The 26,248-nt window shown below is 34.6% G+C and overlaps 1 protein-coding gene across 4 annotated transcripts in view; it reads right to left on the bottom strand.

The window, feature by feature from the left end:
* LAMB4 (laminin subunit beta 4) overlaps positions 1-26,248 on the bottom strand; it is a 154,891-nt gene that overhangs the window by 86,529 nt on the left and 42,114 nt on the right. For all 4 annotated transcript variants that reach the window (XM_074268333.1, XM_074268332.1, XM_074268331.1 and 1 more), the window contains 7 exons: positions 26,014-26,202; positions 22,239-22,418; positions 12,936-13,045; positions 10,343-10,422; positions 9,523-9,673; positions 3,697-3,822; positions 2,474-2,644 (listed from right to left, as the gene is read on the bottom strand). In XM_074268333.1, the coding sequence (XP_074124434.1) occupies positions 2,474-2,644; positions 3,697-3,822; positions 9,523-9,673; positions 10,343-10,422; positions 12,936-13,045; positions 22,239-22,418; positions 26,014-26,202 (1,007 nt within the window). The remainder of the gene's footprint in view (positions 1-2,473; positions 2,645-3,696; positions 3,823-9,522; positions 9,674-10,342; positions 10,423-12,935; positions 13,046-22,238; positions 22,419-26,013; positions 26,203-26,248) is intronic.

The raw sequence follows: 26,248 nt of genomic DNA, 5'->3' as shown, positions 1-26,248 counted from the left end.
GAAAAAGATAATGATGACTGTTGGAGGGGATGTGGGAAAACTGGGACACTAAATACATTCAACCATTCTGGAGAGCAATTTGGAACTCTGCCTAAAGGACTATAAAACTGTACATATCCTTTTACCCAGCAATCTCATTATTGGGTCAGTATCCCAAAAAGATCACAAAAGGATAAAAAGGACCCACATGTACAAAAATGTTTGAATCAGCCCTTTTTTGTAGTGCTAAGGAAGTGGAAACTTAGTGGAAGTCCATCAATCTGGGAATAGTTGAGTAAGTTATGCTATAGGAATATAATGGAATATTATTGTTCAATAAGAAATGTTGAACAGGCTGATTTCAGAAAAGCCTGGAAAGATTTATATGAACTGATGCTGAGTGAAACGAGCAGAACCAAGAGAACATTGTACACAGTAACAACAAGAGTATATAATGAACAATTATAATGGATTTGGTTCTTTTCCACAATCTGATGACTCAAGGAAATTCCATTAGACTTGGGATGGAAAATGCCATTTGTATCCAGAGAGAGAACTATGGAGACTGAATATGGATTGAAGCATAATATTTTCATTTTTATGTTTGTTTTTTCTTTATCATGTTTTTTCCTTTTGTTCTGATTTTTCTTGTATAACATGAGAGATATGAAAATATGTTTGAAATGATTGCACAGATTACTTGCTGTCTTGAGGAGGGAGGAAATAAAGGAGGAAAGGAGAAAATTTGGAATACAAAGTCTTACCAAAATGAATGTTGAAAACTATCTTGACATGTATTTGGAAAAATAAAATACTATTGAAAATTTTAAAAAGATAAAATTGTTTGGAGGAAAATGTTGGGAGCTGTCTCTAATTTGCCCTCTTGACTCCACCCTCTCCAGATCTGCTTTTCTCTCATATTAATGGGTATGGGCACAGATTCTTTAGATTACAGGCATCAGGCTTCTGTTCCTGAATACCTTCGTATTTGGTCAGATTGATTTCTTTCTTTCTATTCCTACTACTACTTTCCTTGCTTAACTGAATTTGGTCTAAGTACAAAGATACCTTGTTGTGACTCTAATCACATGATTCAAGAGTGGTATCCTGTAGAAAAGAAGTTTCAAGTACTATTATGTATAGCACAAATCATCATAAATGTTAATTGGGAAATAACAAAATAAATAAAAATACAATAAACTTTGATGTTTTTAGTCCCATTTAACTCATTGAGACCCTATTTGGGATTTTCTCAGCAAAGATCCTGGTATGGCTTACCATTTTCTTATCAAGGTCATTTTACAGATGAGGAACTTAGGCAAACAGAATAAAGCAACTTGTTTATAGTCACACAGTTGCTATTACATCTTTGAAGCCAGATTTGAATTCATAAAGATAAGTCTTTCTAACATCAGATCTGGAGTTTTATCCATTAAACCACTTAACTATCCCACAATAAAACATAAATAACATTGTAAGATAATAAAAAAGTCACTATCTGCTCATAGGTATCCTTACATACAGTTCAGTGGTCCCTGTTTCAATTTGAGTTTGACACCATTCTTCTAACTGTTTTCTCTCTCTGACTCATCTTTTCCCTTTACAACAGTAGTTCTCTTATTAGACTAAAAGCAATTCCCCAATTGATAAATAGTCAAAGGATATGAACAAGTAGTTTTATTCAATTATGCATATTTGCTACAAAGACTTTGCTTTCCTTTCCCTTTCCTTTTCTCAGTGTGGTAAGGGCGAGGCAAGAAAAAGAGAAAATAAATTTTTAAATGAAGAAAAGAAAAAAAAAAAAAAAGAACTAGAGATCCTAAATTGTGAAAAGCTTATTGAGGGATATCAGGAAATATGTTGTAAAAAACTGCATTTTCCTATGGAAATTTAACTATTTCCTTATGTGACCATGTACAAATGACTCCAGAATTCATTTCCTTTGAGATTTGATACAGGATACAGGAAATTTTACCAAAACTCAAGAGATATATCAGTTAAAAAAGGTTGGATACCCTTTTCTTAGATGTTTTGGTAAAGAAAGGAATAACCTTTTTCCTGCCTTTTTTCCCATTCCTTATGAAGGTTAGGCAAAAGTGAAAGTATAATTTCTTTCTTGTGCCTTTTCAGTGTATTGAATCTGCATATATGTTTAGTGTGTGTGGGTGTGTGTGTGTATGTCTGTGTTGACTCATCTAATAATGGAAAGTCAGAGAAAAGCAAGTCTCTTTAATTCTTAAAATTCTTTTATTCTGATATTAAATTACCACTTCATTAGGAATCTTGTGCTTTAAGTATGAAATTTTTACTTTAGTCTTTCCTCTGGAACAAAGTAAGCTTATGGCTTCCTGTTCTGTTTTAATGTTTTTGAATAACCTTTTACCTTTGTAATTATACTCAGTTGCCCTACTTTTTCATCATTTCAAAAGTGTGAATTGAAAGTGAATTAGTGAATGTTCCCTTATCATTTTCCCACATAAGAATATATTGATACCTGAGGCTCATAATGAATTGCAACAGCATAGTTTGTAGCATAGGGAATATTGTTGATGGTGAATTGCAAGTTGGTCTCACTGAGAACCTGGGAAAATCCAGGGCCTGTCCATGTAACAGGTTTTCCAAGAATAGGATCTTTGATGACAACATGATCAAAAGTGCCAGTGACCTAGAAAGATCAAAGAATACATACAATTATGCTTATTGTCAATAGAAAGAAGTTAGAAAAAAGTCTTTCTGAAATCATAGGTTCATAGACTAAGAGCAGAAAGGGGTCTTAGAGGTCCCTCTTATTTTATAGATGGTAAAACTGAGTTAGCAGAAGCTAAAAGCCGTCTTGTGATTGGAATTTGAACCTTGATCTTTCTGATTCCATATCCAGCATGCTTTCTATTATGACAGGTTGCTTTTTCCCAAGATACAATCTAAGCTAAAGTTCTTGGGAAACTATTAAACCTTGGAAATAATTTGTGGCAATCTGACTGGGCTGAACTTGGACATATAGTACTATATGCAATGAGTAATTTAAAAACATTCCCATTGAGAGCTACTTTTAACTTAAACATTCTACTCCAAAATGAATCTAGCAGATTTCATAATGATGGATTAAACTCCAGATGTTGACAGGGATTCAGGCCAAAACAGCAAAAGAGAAGGAACTAGAGAGCATTTTCCCACGATCATATGTAATTTCTTTCCTTATTTTACATCCTATATATGACATTATGGAAATTCATTTTGAAACTGACTTATAGACTGATAGTTTTGGGGGCTTTGAGACTGATACATTCTTGTGGTGGTCTTATCAAGAAAGCATAATTAGGTTATGGAAAATATGGACTGTACAGACCAGCTAAAATGGCATGTTCTTCCATATCAGAATTGGGTAACAGATATCTTCGAAGAAACCAACTTGTTGCTCTTCCTTTCTAACTAGTTACAAAAAGAGCCATTCCATAGTTCTCCATGTTCCCTTGCTGAAAAATTAGTAGCCTTTGTACTTACTCTCCCTGATCATGGTGTCTCTGTATTTTCAAAGATTGTGCCTGTAGATGATATTATATCAAATTTTTCCCATTAATGCACAATGGAGGGAATTCTTAAAAGTAGCAAGCTTTATATATATATATATATTTACATAGTGAAGCAATTTTTAACTGTCTTTTGCCTTTTCAATCCATGATGACAAAATAAACAGGTGATAATAATAAAATGTTTTACTTCACTCTGTTCCTGTGAACTTTGTATTTTATTCTTTTCCAAAACTATATTTCCACTGTCAATTGTGAAACTCCTTCCTTGCTTGTGGAAATACACTTCACATTCAGGTAAGGTTGTTGCTAGTATCTGAAAAGAAACAAAAAAGACAGTTTAACTATTTAAGGCTCATGTCGATAACTTCAATGTCTGACATGTCATGTCATGCCCTGACATAAAGCATAGCATGAAAGTGACCTTGAATTCTCAAGAGCTATATAAGCAATAACCCCTGATAGGTGGGGAGCTTGACAAAACACTTGTCAGGACTCAATAGGTAATTGTTGATTAATTGATTGATTGGTTACTTTCTGTCTATTTTGTATTTATTTTGTGTGTACGTTGTCTCTCCTAACAGAATGTAAATAGTCCTTAAACCATCTATGTTACTTTTAATTTATTTTTTCCAGTAATCAGTTTACTGGACAAAAAAACAAATTCAAAGTTATATCACTGTAACAAAAGCAGATAAAATTTAAAAGTTGTAGTTAAATAGGATAATTTATTATTTTTCTTCTACAGATGAATAAAGTAGTTGTTGGGATTAGTTTCATTGTACTCCCAAAGGCAATGAGAAACATTCTTCTATGGTGTGCTTGGTTTAAATAAGCTATGACTTTGAAGTGCTTATGATAATTATAAGCAAATAGACCACCATGAAGATAATGGCAGTTTATGTGTCAACAACATTTATGGCAGAGGATCAAGTAGAGAATTCCTACGAAGAATTTGACAAGATCCTCAAAGTGAAATAAGCATATTCTTTGATACCTCACCTGATGTTTTCAATGTGAAAATGGGCATCGGAAACCATCAATAAAAATTTTAAAGTGTTGAAAATAGGGATTATATATATATATATATATTATTCTTTATAGTAATATATATGTACATATATATTACTATAAAGAATAAGCACTTTCAAACTAGTATCCCAAACTATGTTGGAAAACCTGGTACTATAGTATGGTTCTTTGCCAACCTCTTTAAATAAGCTGTCAACTTGGAAAAGTGGGAAGTGGACAAATGGGATGACATAAACTCTATCAACATTTCTTTGAGAAATTTTTATTGATGCCAAAAAGCTGCCACAAGAGTCTGAAAGGCCTGGAAACCACTGTAGCTAGCAAACACAATTTTTTTTGGCAAGCAAAAAAACAGGGAAGCCAAAACTGATGATTATATAGGGTCCTAATTCATTTACAATTTAACAGAGTAAAAAAGATGGAAGATTATGAATAAGATTGCTTCACAAAATAGTTAAGGGGAAAAAATCTAAAGAAAGCTTAGTGTGAGACTCAATTAAGTTAAATCATCCCAAGAAAATATAAAAGTGTATTGGATTAAGAAAAACAAACAAGCATGAAATAGAACAGAAGCAGTGACATTTCTATAACAATCTATTTTCATCAGTCATGATAGTGTTTCTACATTTGAACTATATCACCTTAGTACACAATGACGTAAACAAAAATTGAAATAGGCACTTAAGACGATGAAGTCATCTGTTTTATCTGTTGTTGTTCATCCTTCATTTTTAAACAGGACCAATGATATTATGAGTATGATGTCTTGACTTGCGAGTGAATTGGATTTGAGTCAGACCTGAGTAAAGTTGTCAATCTCATTTCTCCAGTCATCAAAGTCAAAGTAATGACTCAAGATCCATCATTGAATGACCTCAGTCTTTTTAAATTAAACTTTTTCCCAGGCCTTGGTTTGTCTGAAGTAATGTGCATTCAATGTCTAGGGCTAGGTAAGAACTGAGACAAAAGATGGACTAATTTACCATCCCCCAAATGTCAATCTAACAAGGGAAGACCCTTACACTTTCTGGCCAGTGCAGAAAACAATTGCTATTTACATTCATAAAATAATCACATATTATAAATATATAGTATACAATATACAACACCATAGAATACTATAGCAGACAGTATAAAATGCTACATACTATTTATAATACTAAATTGTCCAATATGTTTTTAAAACATAAAAAAATGCATGTAATGTTACTGGTCCTTGGGCACTGAAAATTTAAACCATTATTTAAAAAGTCTTTTAAGTTATTCAGTTTATAAAAGGAACAATATAATCCTTTCCAGCCCAATCTATCTGAGCAGAAGGGGAATGTCCAGCAATGGAAAGACAAATGTGAGCAGCAAAAAGACCAGCTAACAAGGAGAAGCTGTTCCATCTATCCCTGCTGAATACACACAGAACTAATCAACATAGGGGTTGATATAGTTTTAAAAACACTGAGAGATTTTCAAGATATCACAAAAAGGTAACTTTAAAAAGAAAAGATCGAAGATTATGCTTTTACAATTAAATCTTATATTATCTTACTTCTACAATATTATTATAACAATGCCTTATTGTGACATAGAGAAAGCATTAACAGGGAACAATCAGTCTTTCACAGGTGATTTCTTCTGCAGTTCCTCACATTTGTATGGTCACATAATTTTTAATTCATAACAAATCCCTCTACATACACTTTTGGAATAAAAAAAATTGTGTTTACTATGTATCAAAGACTGTGCTAAAGTCTGTAAACACAAATATGAAAGTGAGAGAACTCTTGATCTTAAGTAGTTTATATTCTTTTTTTAAAAATAATTTTATTTTTTTTCAAGTATCAAGTATTTTTCTCTGCCACCTCTTCTAATTTCCCACTTAGAAAGATAGAACACACACGTATCATATAAGCATAGTCAAATAAAACAAATTCTTGTGTCCATATCCAAAAATGTTCTCATTTTGAATATATCAGTAGTCTATCATCTGTCATTCCTACTGCCCCCCACCATTTTATTTAACAAATGAAAATGAAATTTGGATGGATCCCCTCAGACATGGTGTTTCTTCTACAGACAGTAAATTTATGTAAAATTCCAATTTTTTGGACTTGACTACAGCCATGGCTTTGCTGAGTAGGGACATTCTATAAGATGTAGAACAGGAGAACATTTTTTCACCTAAGGATTTGATGGCTGCCATGCAAGATGTCTTGCACAGAAGTATTCCCTATAGGCAGTGAGTTTCCCTCTCTCTGGGCTCTTACTGGGGATATTATATACAAAGGGCATTGTACTAATGGAAGGAGCCCTGGAATACTGCAATACTTTCTCAAAAAAATCCAGTATAGTGTGATATAGATTGGTTTGATCATATGCAATGGAAAAACAAAATAGTTAAAAAAATGCATAGTTCTCAGAGCCTGATAGGGTGGATAGCCCATATACAACTCATCTTTTCTTTGGTATATTTTGGGCAGATCCTATAGATGGACAATGATCTGACTCCAGAACTCAGTAAAGGAGGAAGAGATTGGGCTGGATCACCTTGGGAAACTGTGTTGTACTTTTAACTATAACAAATTACTTGACATCATAAAAGAAGCAATATCTCCTCATAATATTTTATATTTGACACACATATATATATATGCATATATATATATATATATATATATATATATATACACAATCTTGGAAGATTCAAAATGGCGAGTAACTCAAAGGGAAAACAGAAAGAACACATTATCAACAATAATGTTACCATCATTGACTTACTTGCATGTGAACATGGCATGAAACACCTATGTTTATGTTTTGAGAGTTTTTTTGTGATCTTATTCATGAATGAATGAATAAAAATATTTATTGAGTGCTTACTATATGCTAAAGATAAGGAATTATTCTTTCTAACAATGAAGATTGTAACCCATTAATGCTTTCTCATACTGATAAGGAAGAAATCGAGTGTTGGTATCCATTAGAACATCAGGAAGTCAAGTATCATTTGTTCAAAAAGGCAGGGAAGGTTGAATCCAGAGACAGCTTACATGGATACAAAGGATATCTACAGGGTTTGGACACAATGATAGTATAACTCAGGATTGAGACTATAGGCCAGAGATTACTGTTGCTGGTTATAAACCTGAGCCATCTGAATGGGAATTTTTATTCTAACCAGTGTTGTCTTTGTCTGCCTGCACTTAGCAAAGGAAATTAAGTGTTTATTAATTAATATGATTTTTAAGCCCATTTAGCCTCTTTGTTATGGCAACTTCTTTACATTGATTAATTTTTTTTTTTGTAGTAAATGTTGATAACCAAAGTCAATTCTTTTATCATTTCTTATTTGCTTTTTGGGGTGATCAATAGTTTGTTTGAATAAATCAGGTTGAAGTTGTTGAAACTGTATATCATATCATATCATCATGTTTTGTTTTGTTTTTTTCAAATTTGCTGTTGATTTTATCCTTTGTTCCAAGTAACAGATGCTTTTATTGAACACAAAGGATTTTGTTATGATTCTTGCTTCAGTAACTAGTTCCTGAATGTTCAGAAAAAATCAATTTCTTTTAAAAATATCTGATGATAATATATCTAGCAAATTTTTACTCTCTTCTTGAAGAAGTCATTATATATAATATATATGTAATATATAACATATATTATGCAATATATAATATGATAATATATATTATATATATGTATATATATATGTGTATATATATAAATCCCTTGAGTAATTTATAAGCTGTTGACAAGATAATTCTTGTTTCCTGCCCATTGAATTAGCATAAATGTTGATTTTCTTTGAAGGCTATTGTCCAGTTCTTTATAGAATTCCTCAATTTTTCCCTCTGTAGCAATTAGGCTGTGGTGTGGTTCCATAATAGTCTATTCACAAGAAGTGGAATTATGGCTATCATTTTTTAAAAAGTATGATTAGAAAAAAGAATAATTGTAGAATGGGAATGAATGATAATAGACTATACACAAACAATGATAAGTGAGAGTTGGAAGTCACCTCTTTAATTTATCTTGTCTAACATTTTTATTGTACAAATGAAGAAAGAGGGTTCTGAAATATTGCCTAAGATGGTACAAGAGTGACTCAGTTTCTATCTTTGGTAAAATTTGCACTTGAATCCAGATCCTCTGACTCCAAATTTATAGATATCCTACATGTCTTACTATTATTCCCTTTAAGTGAAAAAAAAAGACTAAGAACATGATCTCTGGCATAATAGATAGAGAATTTATGGGAGAATTTATGAAAATCTATGAGCAAGATTTGCTCAGGATAGGAAGGAATTGATAGGTTGTAGTTTGAATCAGTGGAGGAAATGCCCATGTTGATGATAATACAGGTTCTTTGTAATATCAAGTGTTCTAAAATTCTTAGTACAATTTTTAAATTATTAAGATTATTAAAACTTAAAATTATACTAATGTTTTTGGGATACATTGTGTAATTTAGGAAGAAATAATTACAAAAAATCTATAAAACAATTCTGAGAAACTGCTTAGTTTATGATCTGACCCTCAAATTTCTTTCTTTGCTTATCCAAATCCTATTCATTCTTCAAATCTCAGTTCAAGGACCATCTTCTCAAGTATCCAGTCTCTATTCATGTACTAATTGCCACTACATTAAACATCTGAGTAACAGCATTTAGGATTTTATTATGATGCATCTCATAGTGTTACTTTTTTGAGAATATTAGTCTCATCTGTCTATGAGAGTGAAGGGACTCTGGAAATTATTTTATGTCTCATCTTATACTTAGCAAGTTTTAACAAATATTTAATTGAATAAAAGTAATTTCATTTTTAGGCTTTAATATTAAGGTTCCAAATGAACCTCTATTTTGGAACAAAGCAAATCTGTTATAGGTACTTTAAATATAGTTTTAGAGAACATGTTAGTATATGGGTAGGTACATTTCTATTAACATTCAATCCAAAGGTAAGACTGAAATTAAGTACAGACCAAAGGTGCGGATCCAGAGATGGGCATGGCATCCTCAGCTTCATATATATAGAAATCCAAAGGCACAAAGAAGTATCCTGGTTCTGGTTCTGTGCATTGACGGCCGATAACATGAGGACGACATTCACATTGCCCATCATTAGGGGAACACCTCATAAAAAAAGAAAGGAAGAAAATGAAAAGCACTGTTCATTGACAGCATAAAAAAGAGCTAATGGATCTATGGGATGAATAGAAGCTATGGGGGTTCAATGGATCAGATATTGAAGTACAAATTAAAGCTTGTACTTATTTAGTGACTATGGGAAACTAGATTTTCCCATTTTTATGGAATATATGAAGTAGCATTGTCTCCCTATTTTTGGTTATCAACACAATCAGCTTTTTAAAAATTTAATAATTTATGGAATAAAATAAACATTTCTATAGCATAATACCAGGTTTTTGCATATCAAACTACAAATCTATGCACAACTTGCTATTCTTTTAAAATGTAAAATAGGTAATAAATAAAATTATCATGTAATTTTTTTCTTCTTCCCTCTCCTGCTCTATGACCATCATCTGATCAATACAGTTGTTCATCATAAAATTGGAAATAATGAAAATCAATAAAATCATAGTGATTTATGTAGATCAATTAATTGTTTCCTAATATAGCAGCTCACTCAAGGTTATAGTAATATTTGAATAACCATACAAAATATGTATTTTATGTGGGAATGTGGGTAAAAATGTATTTATTTTATTATAATATAATAATGTAATATATTATATATGATATAATAATGAAATTCCATCATCCATTTCATTAACTTACAGGTTGCTATAAGCACCCCCAATATCACAGTCACAGGGAGAACAACCATGTAGATTATTTTTAAGTCCCCAATATCCAACCTAGAATGAAAAAAAAATGGGTGATTTGGGCACACATAGATATTTGTCATTATGGGCAATAGCATAACAATCATTACAATTTGGTAGAAGAGTATCAAAAAACCAAGTAATGTTAACAAACCACAGTATAGAGTATAACTGAACACTTCTTAAATCAGTATTTTTAGTCTATGCTGGCATATTTTCTTATATTTGCTGCCTGACATTAGAATAAAGAGGTAAATTAAAACTGGTTAAGACTTTTAGAACACCTTGTATAATATATGTAAAACATTTTCTACTATTGTCATATTGTCATGTTGTATTATATATTAAAGCTGAAAAATACATGAGGAATTTTGGGATTACATTATATATTATATATAACAAAGAATATCTTTATCATATAATAAATAACATTAATATTTATATATAGTATGCTATCTTACATATTAATGTTATATGTAAATAATATATAACAAAAAGTACATTACATATTTTATACAGGGCATTCCAAAAAGCAAAATCTACACTAAAAATATTGGGAAACTACATAAATATATATATATATATATATATAAATATAATATTTTTAAGCCACAATTTCAATTTACCATTTCATTGTACATCCCCTTTTTCTATTCTTCATTGTATATGAAATGTTTGCATTTGCTTATTCATTTTATTGATATCTGTCAAGGTCACGACACAAATGCTTTTTTAAACATCAATGAAAAACATCTGCCAGATCTTTATTTGGAGAATTGAGAGAATTGTGAATTTGTATCCTTATTCAGCTACCTGACTTTGACAACTGGTATTATTATTGGACTTTATGAGAAGTCTTAGAGCTGGGTTTGGAGCCAAGAAAACATGGGTTCAAATTTTGTCTGCGAAATATATTAGCTGTGTGATCCTGAATAAATCATTCAACTCGATGATTTTAAGGAAAAAAAAAGTTCTAAATTTCAGAGAAGTTGTCAATCTTCATGGTAAAGAGGAGTTTTTTTTCCTTGATAACTCTTCATCTTTCAAAATATGTGTAAAGACAGCCCTTGACATTCATTCCTGAAAATCCTTGTGTTCCAGACCTCTTCTTCCCCCTACCTCACTATCCTCCTCCACAAGATAGCAAGCAATCCAATCTAGGCTACAGATGTGCAATCCTTCTAAGCAAATCTCTATATTTGCTATGCAATGCAAGAAAAATCAGACCAAAAGGGGGAAAATACTATGAGAAAGAAAAAGCAAACAAATTAAAAAGTGAAAATAGTGTGCTTTAATCTCCACCCAGTCTCCATTATACTCTAGACATGGATAATATTTTAAAAATGATCCAAATGTCTTCACCAAACTTCCAAAGGGGACCACCATACACACACACACACACACACACACACACACACACACACACACACACACACACACACACTAGTTAAGAACTTCCAAAATATATGATCTCTAATATCCATTCTAGTTCTCCATTCTTTGAATTTTGAATTCTGTGCTTTACAAATATAGTTGTAGCAAATGTTTTTCATGAATTTCCAGGGTAAGCTAATATGCTGAGCAAGGACAAGCACCCATATAAAATTCTAGTGTTTATATTAACATTCATCTTCCCCCCTCCCATGACCCTTCCCTATCATGTTCCTTCATATTTATTCCCATTAATTCTTTTATTGTTAAAAAGTGATTCCACTTCAACATTTTAAACACAACCCTTTCCAAACAGACATATATTTCTTATTTTTCAATTGGATTTCTTCAGACACATTAAGGTCACTATTCCTTTTTGGGGACTGAGCTGTTATTCTTTCTTTCTGTAAACTAATGGCTGGCTGTCAAGTTGGAAAGAATAAGAAAAAAAAACAGTTTGGGGTTTTCTGGAACCACAGCAAATTTCTATCTTGAAAATATTTTTATGCTTATTTTGATATACATATGTACATATTTGGTGAAGTCTCTGAAAATAACCATATGTCCATTTCATTAAAAAATTAGGGATTTTCAGGGATATTTTGTGCCATTTCAAAAGACAACACAGAAAGCAGTATAGGGCTAAAAGGAGTGAGGTTAGTTTTTCCTCTCTAAACTGATTCTTCTGTTTGACTTATCCTAGAAAAGTAGGAATTCTTGATCCAGGTCATTTGATATGATACCTTTGTGATAGAAAAGCAAATCCTTCAGTAGAATTATCACTTTCTTCCCCCATTTTAATTACTCCTTCTCTATTCCATACACATACCATCCCAGTATCCCACTCTCCCTAAGGACATTCTAATACAAGAAAGCCATTTTAATTACTGAAAAGACATTTGAAGCAGTTTAAAAAACATTTTTACATGTTAAAAAAATCTCAAATACTCCAATAGTTACTTCTAGTGGTACCCAATCTGAAGTAAAACAATAGAGAAGAGGGAAAGGAGTACAAAGTACAGGGAAGATTCTACTAAGGTTGGGGTTAAAGTAGAAATGCATATAGTTGACAATGAAAGAAATCACAAGAAGATCTTTTATATAAAAGTACATACAAGGCATTCATCACAATGGGGTCCAGTAGCAAACTGTTGGCACAAGCATTGGCCAGTTACCACATCACAGGTGGAGAATGGTACACTTCCAAGGGGATTACAATCGCAGGCTGAAAAGAACAGAGTACATAATCATCCTCAGGGTTACATCTCTACCTATACAAATGTGCTCAATACTTACATTAAATAAAAATAGAATCTGCCTTCCCAAATTTGCCATTTGAATTGTTTATTGAAATCCTGAATAAAACTTTGGCTTCTGATTTTTACATTTTTTAGCAGACTTTTGTCACAGGAAATCTAATAACAATAATCCTTAAAACTCTTAGTTAACTGATAATCAGAGAAGAGGAAATTAGGGATATCATGCAACTGAAAAATGACTGATGGGATAATTATTTAAATTAATCCAGGCACAGGGAGAAAAGGAAACAAGCATTTATACAACACCTACTATTGCTAATCACTTTTACAAATATGTCATTTGATACTGAGGGGAATCATTGAGTGGCACATAAATCAATTGTAGGCAATTTTCTACCATTCCTCACTAGATGTATCTTTTCTTTTTCCCTCCTCTTTTATCTTTCTTCTCTTCTCTGTCCTTTGCTTCCTTCTTTTTTCTCTTTCCTTCCCTTCCTTTCTTTCTCTCCTATTTTTCTTTTTCAGTATTACTGAACATCAGTGTTGGTCTTCAGGACTACAAGGTTACAAACTTCTGTTTTGGAATAAGATGTATATTAGCCCTGCAAATTTTATTGCATGCAAAACAAGCATTTAACAAGTATAAACTTAAGTCTTGTCTGCTTTATTATTGGATAAAGACTGAGGGGAATCATTGAGTGGCACATAAATCAATTGTAGGCAATTTTCTACCATTCCTCACTAGATGTATCTTTTCTTTTTCCCTCCTCTTTTATCTTTCTTCTCTTCTCTGTCCTTTGCTTCCTTCTTTTTTCTCTTTCCTTCCCTTCCTTTCTTTCTCTCCTATTTTTCTTTTTCAGTATTACTGAACATCAGTGTTGGTCTTCAGGACTACAAGGTTACAAACTTCTGTTTTGGAATAAGATGTATATTAGCCCTGCAAATTTTATTGCATGCAAAACAAGCATTTAACAAGTATAAACTTAAGTCTTGTCTGCTTTATTATTGGATAAAGAGTCCAAGACTTAGGGAAGTAACAAAAGTGATTCTTCCTAGACTTCTAAAAGCCAGCAAGATGAGTTGATGCAGATGGGATACAAGAGTGGCCAAATCTATTTCCATGAAATTTTAGCTTTTAAGCTAAAACCAAACTATTTCATAAAATAGAAAATTCTAGCTTATTGCTCTCTAAATAATTAAATAACATTCTTCCTCATATGGGCAAAATTTGGAGATAAATAGTGACCTAGTACAAATTGTTATGAACTCTTATTAAATAAATGTTGATCCTAAAGCTCTCTTTTAGCTCTAAAATGTTATGAGTTTATAAATCAGTGGTTTTTTAAAAATTTTATTTATTTATTTTTTTGATCAGTGATTCTCATGATCTCCCCAATTGTGTCCCTGGCTTTTAATTTTTACATTTCTTAGCACAGACTTTTGCCACAGGTATTTTCCAAACTTCAAATGAGGATACAGGCTCTGACAATGAATATTCCTTTTGTAAAATCTTGTTAGAAATGCATTTTCTTTAAAATAAGCCACACAGTTAAAATGTAACTCTATGGAAATCTTAAAGCAGTTATTTAAAAATACTCGATATTTTCTGTAAATAGTAAATTTAATTGCAACTTCATTTTCACAAATGTGCTGTTTTTCTCATATTTTATTTAGGCTTTAGAGTATTCTTTTTATGTAATAATTTTTACATTCTATGCCAATTATTTTTATAATGTAGAAACTTAAAATGTGTAATTGGAATGCATATTGCATAATAACTTTATCAATAAGGATGCCTGTAAAGGGCTAGAACTGAGCAAATGCACTTGGATAATGGAGCACGTGAGATTAATTGCCAATTGGACAATTCTCTATTAACATGTTTAAAGGTTGACCCTCCCCAACTATTCTGTGCTGACTTGATTGGTGGGACAAAGAAGGGGAAGTGACTTGTGTGGGGAGGAGGAAATTGAGGCATTCTCCTGGTGGTGGGGAAAGAGGAAGGTGGTGTGGAGATTACTAGATCTAATCCCCTGACTGCCACCTCAAGAGACCAAGAATAAAGATTTTTGATCAGCCTGACTCTGGCTGATTTCTGGGAAGACAGAGTTCCAGCATTTGGCGTCCAACATGGACCAGGCACCCTATCTCCACTGAAGTCCTCTGGTAACCAGGAGATTAGGTGAATATTTTAATAGACAAATAAGGAACATACCTTGTTAAGGGCTAAACCAGCAATCTCTTATAGCTGAAATGGGGCAAATATTAGCTAAAGACATTCCCTCGACCTCAGTTGACCCAGCCCCAGCCTCTGCTCCAACCCCAGCTCCAGCCCCACCCAGGAGTGGTCCTATAGAAAGTATAATTAAGATAATTGAGTAGCAGAGTTTACTTGTAACCTGGGTACAGATTGGTAAACTCTTGGGCACATTAAAACGCACGTCCCCTTGGTTCTTAGAGGAAGAAAAACTAAATGTAGATAACTGGAAGCTAGTAGGATTTCAACTGAAAGAATTTCACGCAAAAATTGGGCTTCATTCAATTTCTGCAGAGGTATTTTATATATATACAATGTAGTTCAATTAGATTTAAACTATCGAGCAAGTTATAGAAGAAGGAAAAGTTTTAAAAATGAACAGAGGAGGAAGTGTGAAGAAAAAAAAGATAGATGATAAGCAATCTCAAGACCTTGCTGGAGGGCAAGGGGATTTAAATGAGGAATTAGGGTGTGATGACTCTGATTCTCTTGAAGAAGCTTCAGCCCCACCTAGAGAGCAGATTATTGACAGGCCCATATCAACTCCATCTTCAGGGACAGAGGGAGGAGGAGTAGTGGGAGGGGCAGTGATATCATCAGCACCTCCCCCCCCCCCCCCCCCCCCCAGTAATCACCAACTCCTATAACTAGATTACAAAAAGCAATTTTTCAAGCGGCCCAAGATGGAAAAGAAATAGATAGTGATTTCAAGCTTCAAATTTTTCCCATGATTCAACAGTATAATGCAGGCCAAGAAAATAGAAGATACACTCCTTTTGATATGGACATCCTCAAAGACCTGAAAAAAGCTTGCACTCTCTATGGGGCTACATGAGCTTATGTTAAGATGTTACTACAGAATTTGGCTTATGAAGTCTTAACCCCTAGGGACTGGAAAGCCATTACAAGGGTGTGCTTAGAATCTGGACAAAACTTGTTGTGGCTTTCTGAATATAGTGAGCTCTGTAGGATACAAGCCCAACAAAATAGTCAAAGTGGAGTTAATATTTCAATAACCTGTGACTACTAACAGGTGTAGGTTCTTATGCAGAAGCTTCAGTACAGATTAATTACTTCATAGCAGCATTTGAGCAAATTGCTGCTGCTGCTATCAAAGCATGGGCTTCTCTCCCCAGTAAAAACAACAAGGGTGAGACCTTTAAAAAAATTGTACAAGGACCAAACGAACCCTTTGCTGATTTTGTGGCACATTTGCAGACAGCTGTCATATGGACTAATGATGAAAATATAGTAACAGACACTTTGGTAAGGCAACTTGCTAGAGACAATGCCAATGAGGTTTGTAGAAGGATTATACTAGGACTACGTAAGGATGCTCCTTTAGAGGAGATCATAAGACGCTGTGCCACAATGGGCACAAATAACTTTTATAGCCAGACTATGGTGCAGACTTCCCAAGATCCCAATATGGGAAGACAGGGTCCCTTTTGGCAAGGGACTTCCAGAGAGACTCATCAATGCTTTCAATGTGGTAAAGTAAACCATCTGAAAGCTCAATGTTGGCATAGAGACAGAGTGAGAAAACAGGTTGGGAGAACAAGACCCAAAACCACATGTCCAAAATGCAACAGAGGACTCCATTGGGCCTCAGAGTGTAGACTGATTCAGGGAAACGGGATGAGGGGCCCAGCTCCAGGGCCCCAGGCAAAAAACACTTGGGGCATGATGGCAGCTGCTGCCACACCCAGAGAGTGCCTCCAAGTCCAATACTCAGACATGACCAATCAGCCAGAAAGCCATCTGATGAGAGAAAGGGATTACACAATCAGTCAGCCAGGAAGCAACATGATGGGAGAAAGGGACTACACTTAGGGAGGATAGAGTTGTATGCAGCTGGGACAACTAAGATACCCCCTGGAGAGGTGAAATCTGTTCCTCTCCAGCCTATGGATCCCTTGCCTCCAGACACAGTAGGCTTGACCATTTCACCTCCTGAGAGTACTTACAAAAGAGTGTTCATTCATACACACATGTGGGAAACTGGGGAATGTGTAGATAATATCCCAGTCACTAACACAGGTAGACAATGTGTGACTTATCAACCAGGGGAAGTAGTAGCATCGGGTTTATTGATACAGACCCCTAATAAGCAATCTGGTGACAGTCACCCACATTCTGACTCCAAGCAGCAAAACCCAGGAATATACTGGACAGCAGATGTGACAGCTGACCGACCTATGCTTACCATCAATATAAATGGCATACCATTAGAAGGACTGGTGGACAGAGGTGCAGGTCGTACAGTTATTAGAGGTACCAACTGGCTCAGTCACTGACCAAAGAATAAGTCAGACACCTACATGTCTGGGGTAGGAGGCTCAATACCAGCTGAAGTTAGTTATCCTTTAAGATGGGTATTTGAAGGTGAAACAGGAGTTTTTACTCCTTTTATAGTTGAAAAAATCCCCATGAATCTGTGGGGAAGAGACATTTTACAACAATTAGGGTTAAAAATGAGTAATTCTGTTTTTTAGGCAGGGCTGCTGTTGAAGGCCTGCCAACACTTTCACCTGTTCCTATCCAATGGAAAACTGATACACCAGTGTGGATAGAACAGTGGCCCTTAGGTAGCGATAAAATTCAGGCCTTATTAGACATAGTACAGGAACAACTTGATCAAGGACATTTACAACCTTCTCTAAGTGCTTGGAGTATTTGTTGTAAAAAAGAAATCTGGAAAATGGAGGATGTTGACTGATTTAAGAAAGGTAAATGAACAGATGGAAACTATGGGAACTCTTCAACCTGGACTTCCACCTCCTACTCAATTGCCTAGAGAATGGCCTCTGTGGGTTATAGATATTAAGGATTGTTTCTATTCTATCCCTCTAGATAAGGAGGATATGAAAAGATTTGCCTTTTCAGTGCCCAGCGTTAACTTAGCTGAGCCTTATAAAAGATATGAATGGACAGTTTTGCCACAAGGAATAAAAACAGCCCTACTATGTGTCAAATGTATGTTGCTGCTGCTCTTACTCCAGTAAGAAAAGCATTTCCAAAAGAAATGTTATTACATTACATGGATGATATATTGGGATGTGCACCTGAGGAACAAATGTTAGAAGCATGTCTACAAAAAACCATAGAAACACTAAGGAATTATAAATTGCACATAGCTTCAGAAAAGATTCAAAGACATGCTCCTTTTTAATATTTAGGATATGAAGTATATCCTAAGGTGCTTACAGTACAGAAACTCTCCTTAAGAACAGAGAAGCTAAACACCTTAAATGACTTCCAGAAATTGATAGATATCCAATGGATGCGTCCCGTGCTAGACTTGACTACCTATCAATTGCAACCATTATATGACATTTTAAGGGGAGACAGTGCTTTAAATTCACCATGCCAGCTTACAAAAGAAGCTCAAGAGGCTCTGAGACAAGTTGAACTGGCTTTATCCAATGTGGTTGAAAGAGTCACTCAAAAACCCTCGGAAATATCAGTTTTTGCTACACAAGAGGCACCCACAGCAGTTCTTCATCTCCTTGATGAAGAGTGGGTGAACCTCCCAGCACAACCAGAACAAAGCCTTATTCCTTACCCAGTGCTTGTGGCTAGAATTTTATTAAAGGCCATTAAGTGAGCAGTACAATTATCTGGCATAAGATATGACAAAATATACACCTTTTATATTAATGCATAACTTAATGTGTGCTGTGAAACCATTCCAGAGTGGCAAATTTTATTAGCCATGACTCCAGATTTTACACATGGGTCTCCATTAAAGATAACAGACTGTTACATAATTGGCGATGGATTCTTGAAGAAAAGATTTCTAAAGTTCCTCCTAAAGGACCAACTATCTTTACAGATGCATCCAAACGTAATATTTGTGCTGTATACACTCGTGACTTAACTATAAAGAGAGTAATCAGAACTCCTTTTCAGTCCACTCAGCAGAATGAATTGTATGCAAGCATTCTAGCCCTTGCTTATTATCTGGGAGACATAAATATAATATATCTGATTCAGCCTATTCAATAGGTGTGGTACAAAGAATTGCCACAGCCCAAATAAAATTTGTAGCTTCCAATATATATCAGCTCTTTAAGGAACTTCAAGAGTGAGTGAGAAAGCATCCAGATAAGATTTACATTTTGCATGTCCACTCTCATAGTGGACTTCCAGGTCCTATTTTTGATGGTAATTCAAAGGCCAATAGCCTTCTAACTATGTTGGCCAATACTCCTTTATTTCAAGAAGCCCAAGAATCACATTCTAAATATCATCAGGATGCCCGAGCTTTATGTTTACAATTTGGAATAATAAGAGAAGAAGCTAGGAGCATAGTAAAAGCCTATACAGCTTGCCTTCCTTTCCATGCTCCTACCCTCCCTCCAGGGAAGAACCCTCGTGGTTTGAGACCTAATGAAATTTGGCAAATGGATGTGACCCATTATAAATCTTTTGGTCATCTATCTTTTATCCACGTCGTGGTAGACACCTTTTCAGGATTCACTTTTGCAATGCCAGCAGTAAAAGAGACAGCCCGAGTGGTCACTGAATTCCTTATTGCATTTGCAATTATGGGTGTGCCACAAGCAATAAAAACAATGGACTTGCATATACTTCTAAACATTTTGCACATTTTGTGCACAGTATAAGATTTTACATACCACTGGCATACCATTTAATCCTCAAGGGCAGGCAATAGTAAAGAGAAGAAATAGAGATATTAAGACACTCCTCCAAAAACAAAAGAAAGGGAGAGCCATAGGTAACCCTAGAGAACTTCTAAATTTAGTTTTCTAGACCATTAACTTTTTAATTTTTGACAAAGATGCACTGGCTCCGGCAGACAGGTTTTACAACCCACCAGAAGGGCAGTGTCCAGTGCGAGCAGCTCCACTGTCCTTAGATAATTGCCAGGTCATGTGGAGAGACCCAGAAAGTGGTGAATGGAAGGGACCAGATTGGTTAACTGCTTCGAGGAGAGGGTTTGCTTGTATCTCCACAGATGGAGAAGGAATCAGATGGATACCAACGAGCCATATTCTCCTTGTCCATTGGATTCTCTGAGGCATCATAAGACTGTTGCAGGACTTCAAAACCTGTAGGAATCATTGGATTCCCTAACATACAAAAAGATTGTTGCGGGACTTCAAAAACTTATGGGGATCATTGGATTCCCTAACATGTGAAGGAATGGACAATAGATTGATTTTGGACTATCTCTTGGTTGCTGAAGAAGGCATATGTGGGACTGATGTTTACATACCCTCCTTCTAGTACTTCTGGAAATCTTTTACAAGATTTATATTGTTTGTTATATCACTACTTGCATGTACAATTCATGTTTGTTACACCTCATTGAGCCTGCACTGACAGTGGGGAGAGTCATCACTAATAGCCTCTGTGTTATTGCTATGTGCTTGTGTAATAACTCCCATGCTGATGGGTTTGGGCATACTTGTCTCTAATAAGACCTTCAACCCAGAAACCTGCTAGCAATCCCCACTTCCCTTTGGTACTTTTCATCTCCCTTCCTGAGATGTCAGGGAGGGCGTGATTATCTCCTTTTTAGTGCTTTCATCTCCCTTCCTGAGAAGTCAGGGGGGAGCGTGATCACCTCCTTTTTGGGGTTCTCACTCCCTGAAAAGTCATGGATGGCGTGACCACCTGTGTTCTAAAACAAAAGAAAATGGAAAATATAAAGGGCTAGAACTGAGCAAATGCACTTGGATAATGGAGCAAGTGAGATTAATTGCCAATTGGACAATTCTCTATTAACATGTTTGAAGGTTGACCCTCCCCAACTATTCTGTGCTGACTTAATTGGTGGGACAAAGAAGGGGAAGTGACTTGTGTGGGTGGAGTAGGAGGAGGAAATTGAGGCATTCTCCTGGTGGTGGGGAGAGAGGAAGGTGGTGTGGAGATTACTAGATCTAATCCCCTGACTGCCACCTCAAGAGACCAAGAATAAAGACTTTTGATCAGCCTGACTCTGGCTGATTTCTGGGAAGACAGAGTTCCAGCAGATGCCTGACAAATAAATAAAAAAATAAACATTTGTTTTTCTGTTGATATCAAGATTTTGGTTTAGATTATTTGTATCTACAATAAAGATAGGAAATAGACATATGATTTCATTGGCATATGAGGAAAGTCCTTATACCAATTCAAGTCAGCTCCTTTTCTCTAACTTGTTGTCTTAAAGAGTTGTCCTGAATGATGAAATATAAAATTGCTTTCCAAAGTTCACACAGTCAGGGTATTTTAAAGATAAACTCACAATTTCCTCGCTGCTAGGCCAACGCTCTATCTACTATGACACCCAATTTCCATGCATCAATAATAATGAGTAGGAAAGAAGAGGAAATGGAAAACTATAAATAAAAAAAAAAGCCTAAAAGTTGTAACAATAATAATATAGTTTTTGTAATATAACATAATTATAATATAAATATAATTTTTATAATAGTAATAAATTTTAGATACCAAAATCTTTATGTAAATGTTATCATTTGATTTAATTACGAAAGTAGGATTTCAAAGCTGTCTAAGAATGTACTTCGCAGGTATATATAAATTTTGTGTACATTTTTGCTCATTTATATCTGTGGCCCCTCTAGATGTTCTGTATATTTTGGTACAGCTCTTAGGAAGACTTCAAAGCAGTTTGCTGGTTTAAGTGTTTCGAAGCGTAGCACTACATTTCTGGACATTTTCCCATTTTTTTCTTTTACCAGGGAAAGGAAGAGTAAAATTTGCATGGTGACTTTTTATGTTAAGGTTAGAAAATCACCAAAAATTTCCTTTGATGTCAGAAACAGAGAAATTTAGAGGCTAGTTAGTTAAGAACATGGCTCTTCAAGAAGAATGTTTTTGGTAACAAGAGATATAATTAAAAGCAAACAATTAGTCAGTTATTTACTTACATTGACAACCCAGAGGATCATTGGCATTCAGTCCATAATACCCAGGCTTGCACCGATCACATTGGGGTCCTTCAACGTTATCTTTACAAAGGCATTGACCAGCCTCAATTCCCAGGACTGGATCTGGATAACTTTCACACATACCACCAGACAATGAACCTTCAGGATCACACTCACAAGCTGGAAACATAGATATTTACATATCGATTTTTCAAACTATTTCCACAAAGACCTGAAGTTGATGTACTGTGTCCTTTCTCCTGTGTACATTCCTTTACAGTTAACTGAGTGGTTGAGGGTAATACCTGGTGTAACATAGTGGAAGTTTTATAGTGGATTTTGGACTGGAGTTTTACAGGTAAGCCTTATATGTCACTGATTCTTCCAAAATACTGATTATTTGAAATGCATTTATATTTTAAGTATTTATTATTCTACTTTTTTCAGTTGAATATGTTCAGAACGTGAATATTTCATGATCAGTGATCTCAAAATGCATTTTTGTCAGTCTAACAATTGTGCCTTGCAGACTTTGGTACTGTATTTGTTACAAATTTAATGGTCAAAGAACTAGTTTATAACATTTTAAGAGATTCAGGAGAATGTAAGTTTCTTGAGGGCAGGGACTGTATTTTTGTTTTATAATTTGAAGCCCAACTACCTAAAATAGTACCTTAGACCTACTAGGTATCTTAATAAATAGTTCATTAGATTAAATGGAATTTTAAGAAAATTCTTGTTTCCTCACCACAAAACAACTGCCCTTTGCTAAGGTTAATATATACATAGCTATATCAGCTAATTCAAATAGAAATTTGCATAATCCAAGTGAACTGTTTTTTGAGAAGGAAAGGAGCGTTTAGTTCTTAGAAGGATGGAATCATGAATCTGTTTGGAGAGTTTGCTGGTGAGGTGCCAAGTGAGTTGATAGGATTTTGGAGACTTGGCTAAAGTTTCTCAATTCAGTGGCCATTAGGGAGGTAGCATTATTCTCAGGGGAAAGTAACCTTAAACTTTACCTAAACTTGTATAACTCCAGGGGATTGTTCTTTAAAAGAAGTGAACTTAAATTAATAGAAACTAATTTCTATCTGCTTAATTAAATTTTTTTTTTAAATGAGGAAATCCAAGGTTTTGTTCATATCAATGACTCAACTTAATACATTTGATGCAAACCTTCATTTGGGCCAGTTATCTAGTATCACTGTAACAAACCACTCACTTAAATGACTATGTTTTTACTTCATTTTTTGTTATGGTGTTCATGTTCTCTAGATACAATCAAATATGGAAAAACAGCACCAGATCCTATTTAGCATTTCAAAACCACAACTTCCTCCTAATTCGATCCAGTTGTCTCCAGAATAGGATAAAAATGAATTCATTTTAGGACCGTCCAAAAAGAAGCAGACTCCACTCTTTTTGAGAGCAAAACAAAAAGAATAGAATTGAATTCCAGAGGGCCTTTCCATGCAATTAAAAAAAAAAAGAGTTTGGAAGCATCCTTTTTTGGATTAACTTCACTTAGAAATAACCCTCTTACATGGATATAAGAATACAAGGCCAATTATGTCTATCAACACCACATGACATTATTTATAGGAATATTTATTACAGATGTGGCTACTGATGGAACCCTTGGTTTTTGTGTTAAAGTTGAATAAAAAATTCCTGCTAGAAATCTAGAAACCAATTGATCTTTGATCTGAAACCTAGTCAAACTAATATCTAGGCTCTAACAACCATCCTCATGACCCCCACCACTTTACTTATTTCAAATTATTACTTAATGTTTATAACTTTAATAAACACTTAATTTTAATTTTTTAAAAACACATACAAGATGCCTGAGGGAATTTGAATCGAAACTGGATCCTAGCTAGCTTATTATTTATTTTTACTGAAGAAACCCAAACTCTTTTGCCCAGTTTTTGTATGACCTCTTTGAAACTAATCAATCAACAATAATTAATAAATCAGCAAGCAGTTAATAAATGCCTACTTGTGCCAGAAGCAGAATAGTGGCTACAGATCTAACCTTGAAGTCAGGAGAGCCTCAATTCCAGACTTACTCACTTCTGACATATTGTGTTTTGTGACTTTGGCCAAATTACTTAATGTCTCCTCACTTTTGGAAACTTTCTAATAACGTAAGTAGCTGAGAAGATTGACCTACATTAATAAAGGAGATTTTCTTATTTGGCAGTTCCTAATACCAATGAGATCACAGGTCCATTCTCTGTCCTGTTCCTGTGTATTAGACATTATGTTAGGCACTGGGAATATAAATTTCATGCGATATAGTATAGAGGCTTGTTTTATATTGTTTTTTTTCCCCTAGTACAAGAATGGTGACTGGCACATGGTAGACATTTAAGAAATATTTTTTGACAGTTTAATTGACAATAATAATATTAATTCACATATAATTTTCCTTACAATTCCACGAAGTGAATGTATAAACATTATAGTCTTTATTCCCCCATAGGAAGAAATTGGTTTATATAGTTGGCATGGTGAGAACAAAAATTCTACCTACCTGATTCCATGTAAGCTAGGTAAGTTTTTCCTTAAAAAGGTCCTGAAACCACCTTGGCTCAAGGAACTAAAATTTCAGGCTGTTGGTATCATTTCCTGATCTCTTGAGTACAGAATAGCTCTGAAGTTTGGCTATGATGGGCAACTTAAAGGCAGAATAGTTTCACTCAGATGAGTCAATTCATAACTCAATGTAGACACATTTTAATATTCTTCCCCTACCATTGCTAAGTAAATGCCTTTTTACTAAGTGTTTAATAACCTATGATGGCTTCATTTTGTATCAATATGGAATTTAAATTGCTGAGTTGAATTACACCCAGCCAAGAACAGCTGGAAATTTGAGATTCCTAGCAAGCTATTTTTCAATCATCTTTAGAATTTAAGAATTTAGAATTTAATTTCATTTAGGAATTTAGACTTTAAGCCAAACTGTTAACATATGTGAAAGTGAATGAGTATATGCAGATGGGAGTGGGGTGAAGCCGGCAAAGATTGTATGCAATCATTGTGGTCAAAGGGGTTGTCAGAATTTCTGTTTTAACTACATGATAAGAAAAACTGGTTAATAATAAACACACAACAGAAAGCTATGGCTTGGCAGTACCTTAACATGAAAAATGGATTGTCTGTCCAAAGGCAATGTTTCACTCAAACTCAGATATTTTCCCGAGTTCATCTGAAGGATCTGGTTCATGCCGACTTGTTCTTAGACTAATTGCTGTCCTTGAATTTGAAGTTGTATAGATTAGGACTTACCAAGAGAAACAGTCTTCCTTGGACATACCAGAATGAAACCATATTGTTTGGCTCAAGGTCCTTGCCACTTCAATTATTGTCTGAAGAAGGAAAGTCTCCAGAAAAAATGTTCTCATCCCCTGCAGAGCTGCCATAACTAGTAAATTTGGCACTCTGGATAAGCTACATGAAATATACTTTGGGCAAACAGTATGAACTGTTCTTTTAAATCAGTTTTGTAACTCATGATGTGAAAATAAAATAAGAAGCAATCAATAAACAGTCAGTTGAGTGAGGGGGAGGGGGAAATTAGTCACCAAAGCAGTTTCTATGTAGCTGGAGCCTGTTTTAACTTTTTATACCCTCTAAATTTTGCAACTTTGGTTTAAAGCCCCATTTACCCCACCCTAGTTACATTCCTGATACAGCAGAGTTTGGAAATGCTTGTTTAAGGTTAAAAACTGTTAGTTTTTTGAAGATCAAAGAGCAGCCTACTCACGAATGCAAGCATGGGGATCTGAAATTTCTTTGAAGAGATTTCTATAAAACAGAGGTTTGCACTGATCACAGTGTTGTCCCATAGTATTGTGCTGAAAGTCTTCACACACTCCACCACTGACACTGTTACTTGAGAGGTACAGGGACATATCAAAGTGACAGCGTTCTGAGTGGCCATTACAATTACATGCTGTGGAGGGGGAAAGAAAGATAATTAAACTTTTGCAGATCTCAGT

Source organism: Sminthopsis crassicaudata, chromosome 5 (genome assembly GCF_048593235.1).
Source record: "Sminthopsis crassicaudata isolate SCR6 chromosome 5, ASM4859323v1, whole genome shotgun sequence".
Classification (NCBI taxonomy): domain Eukaryota; kingdom Metazoa; phylum Chordata; class Mammalia; order Dasyuromorphia; family Dasyuridae; genus Sminthopsis; species Sminthopsis crassicaudata.
Note: the sequence above shows the minus strand (reverse complement) of the source record. Positions and strands in the feature narration are given on the sequence as shown.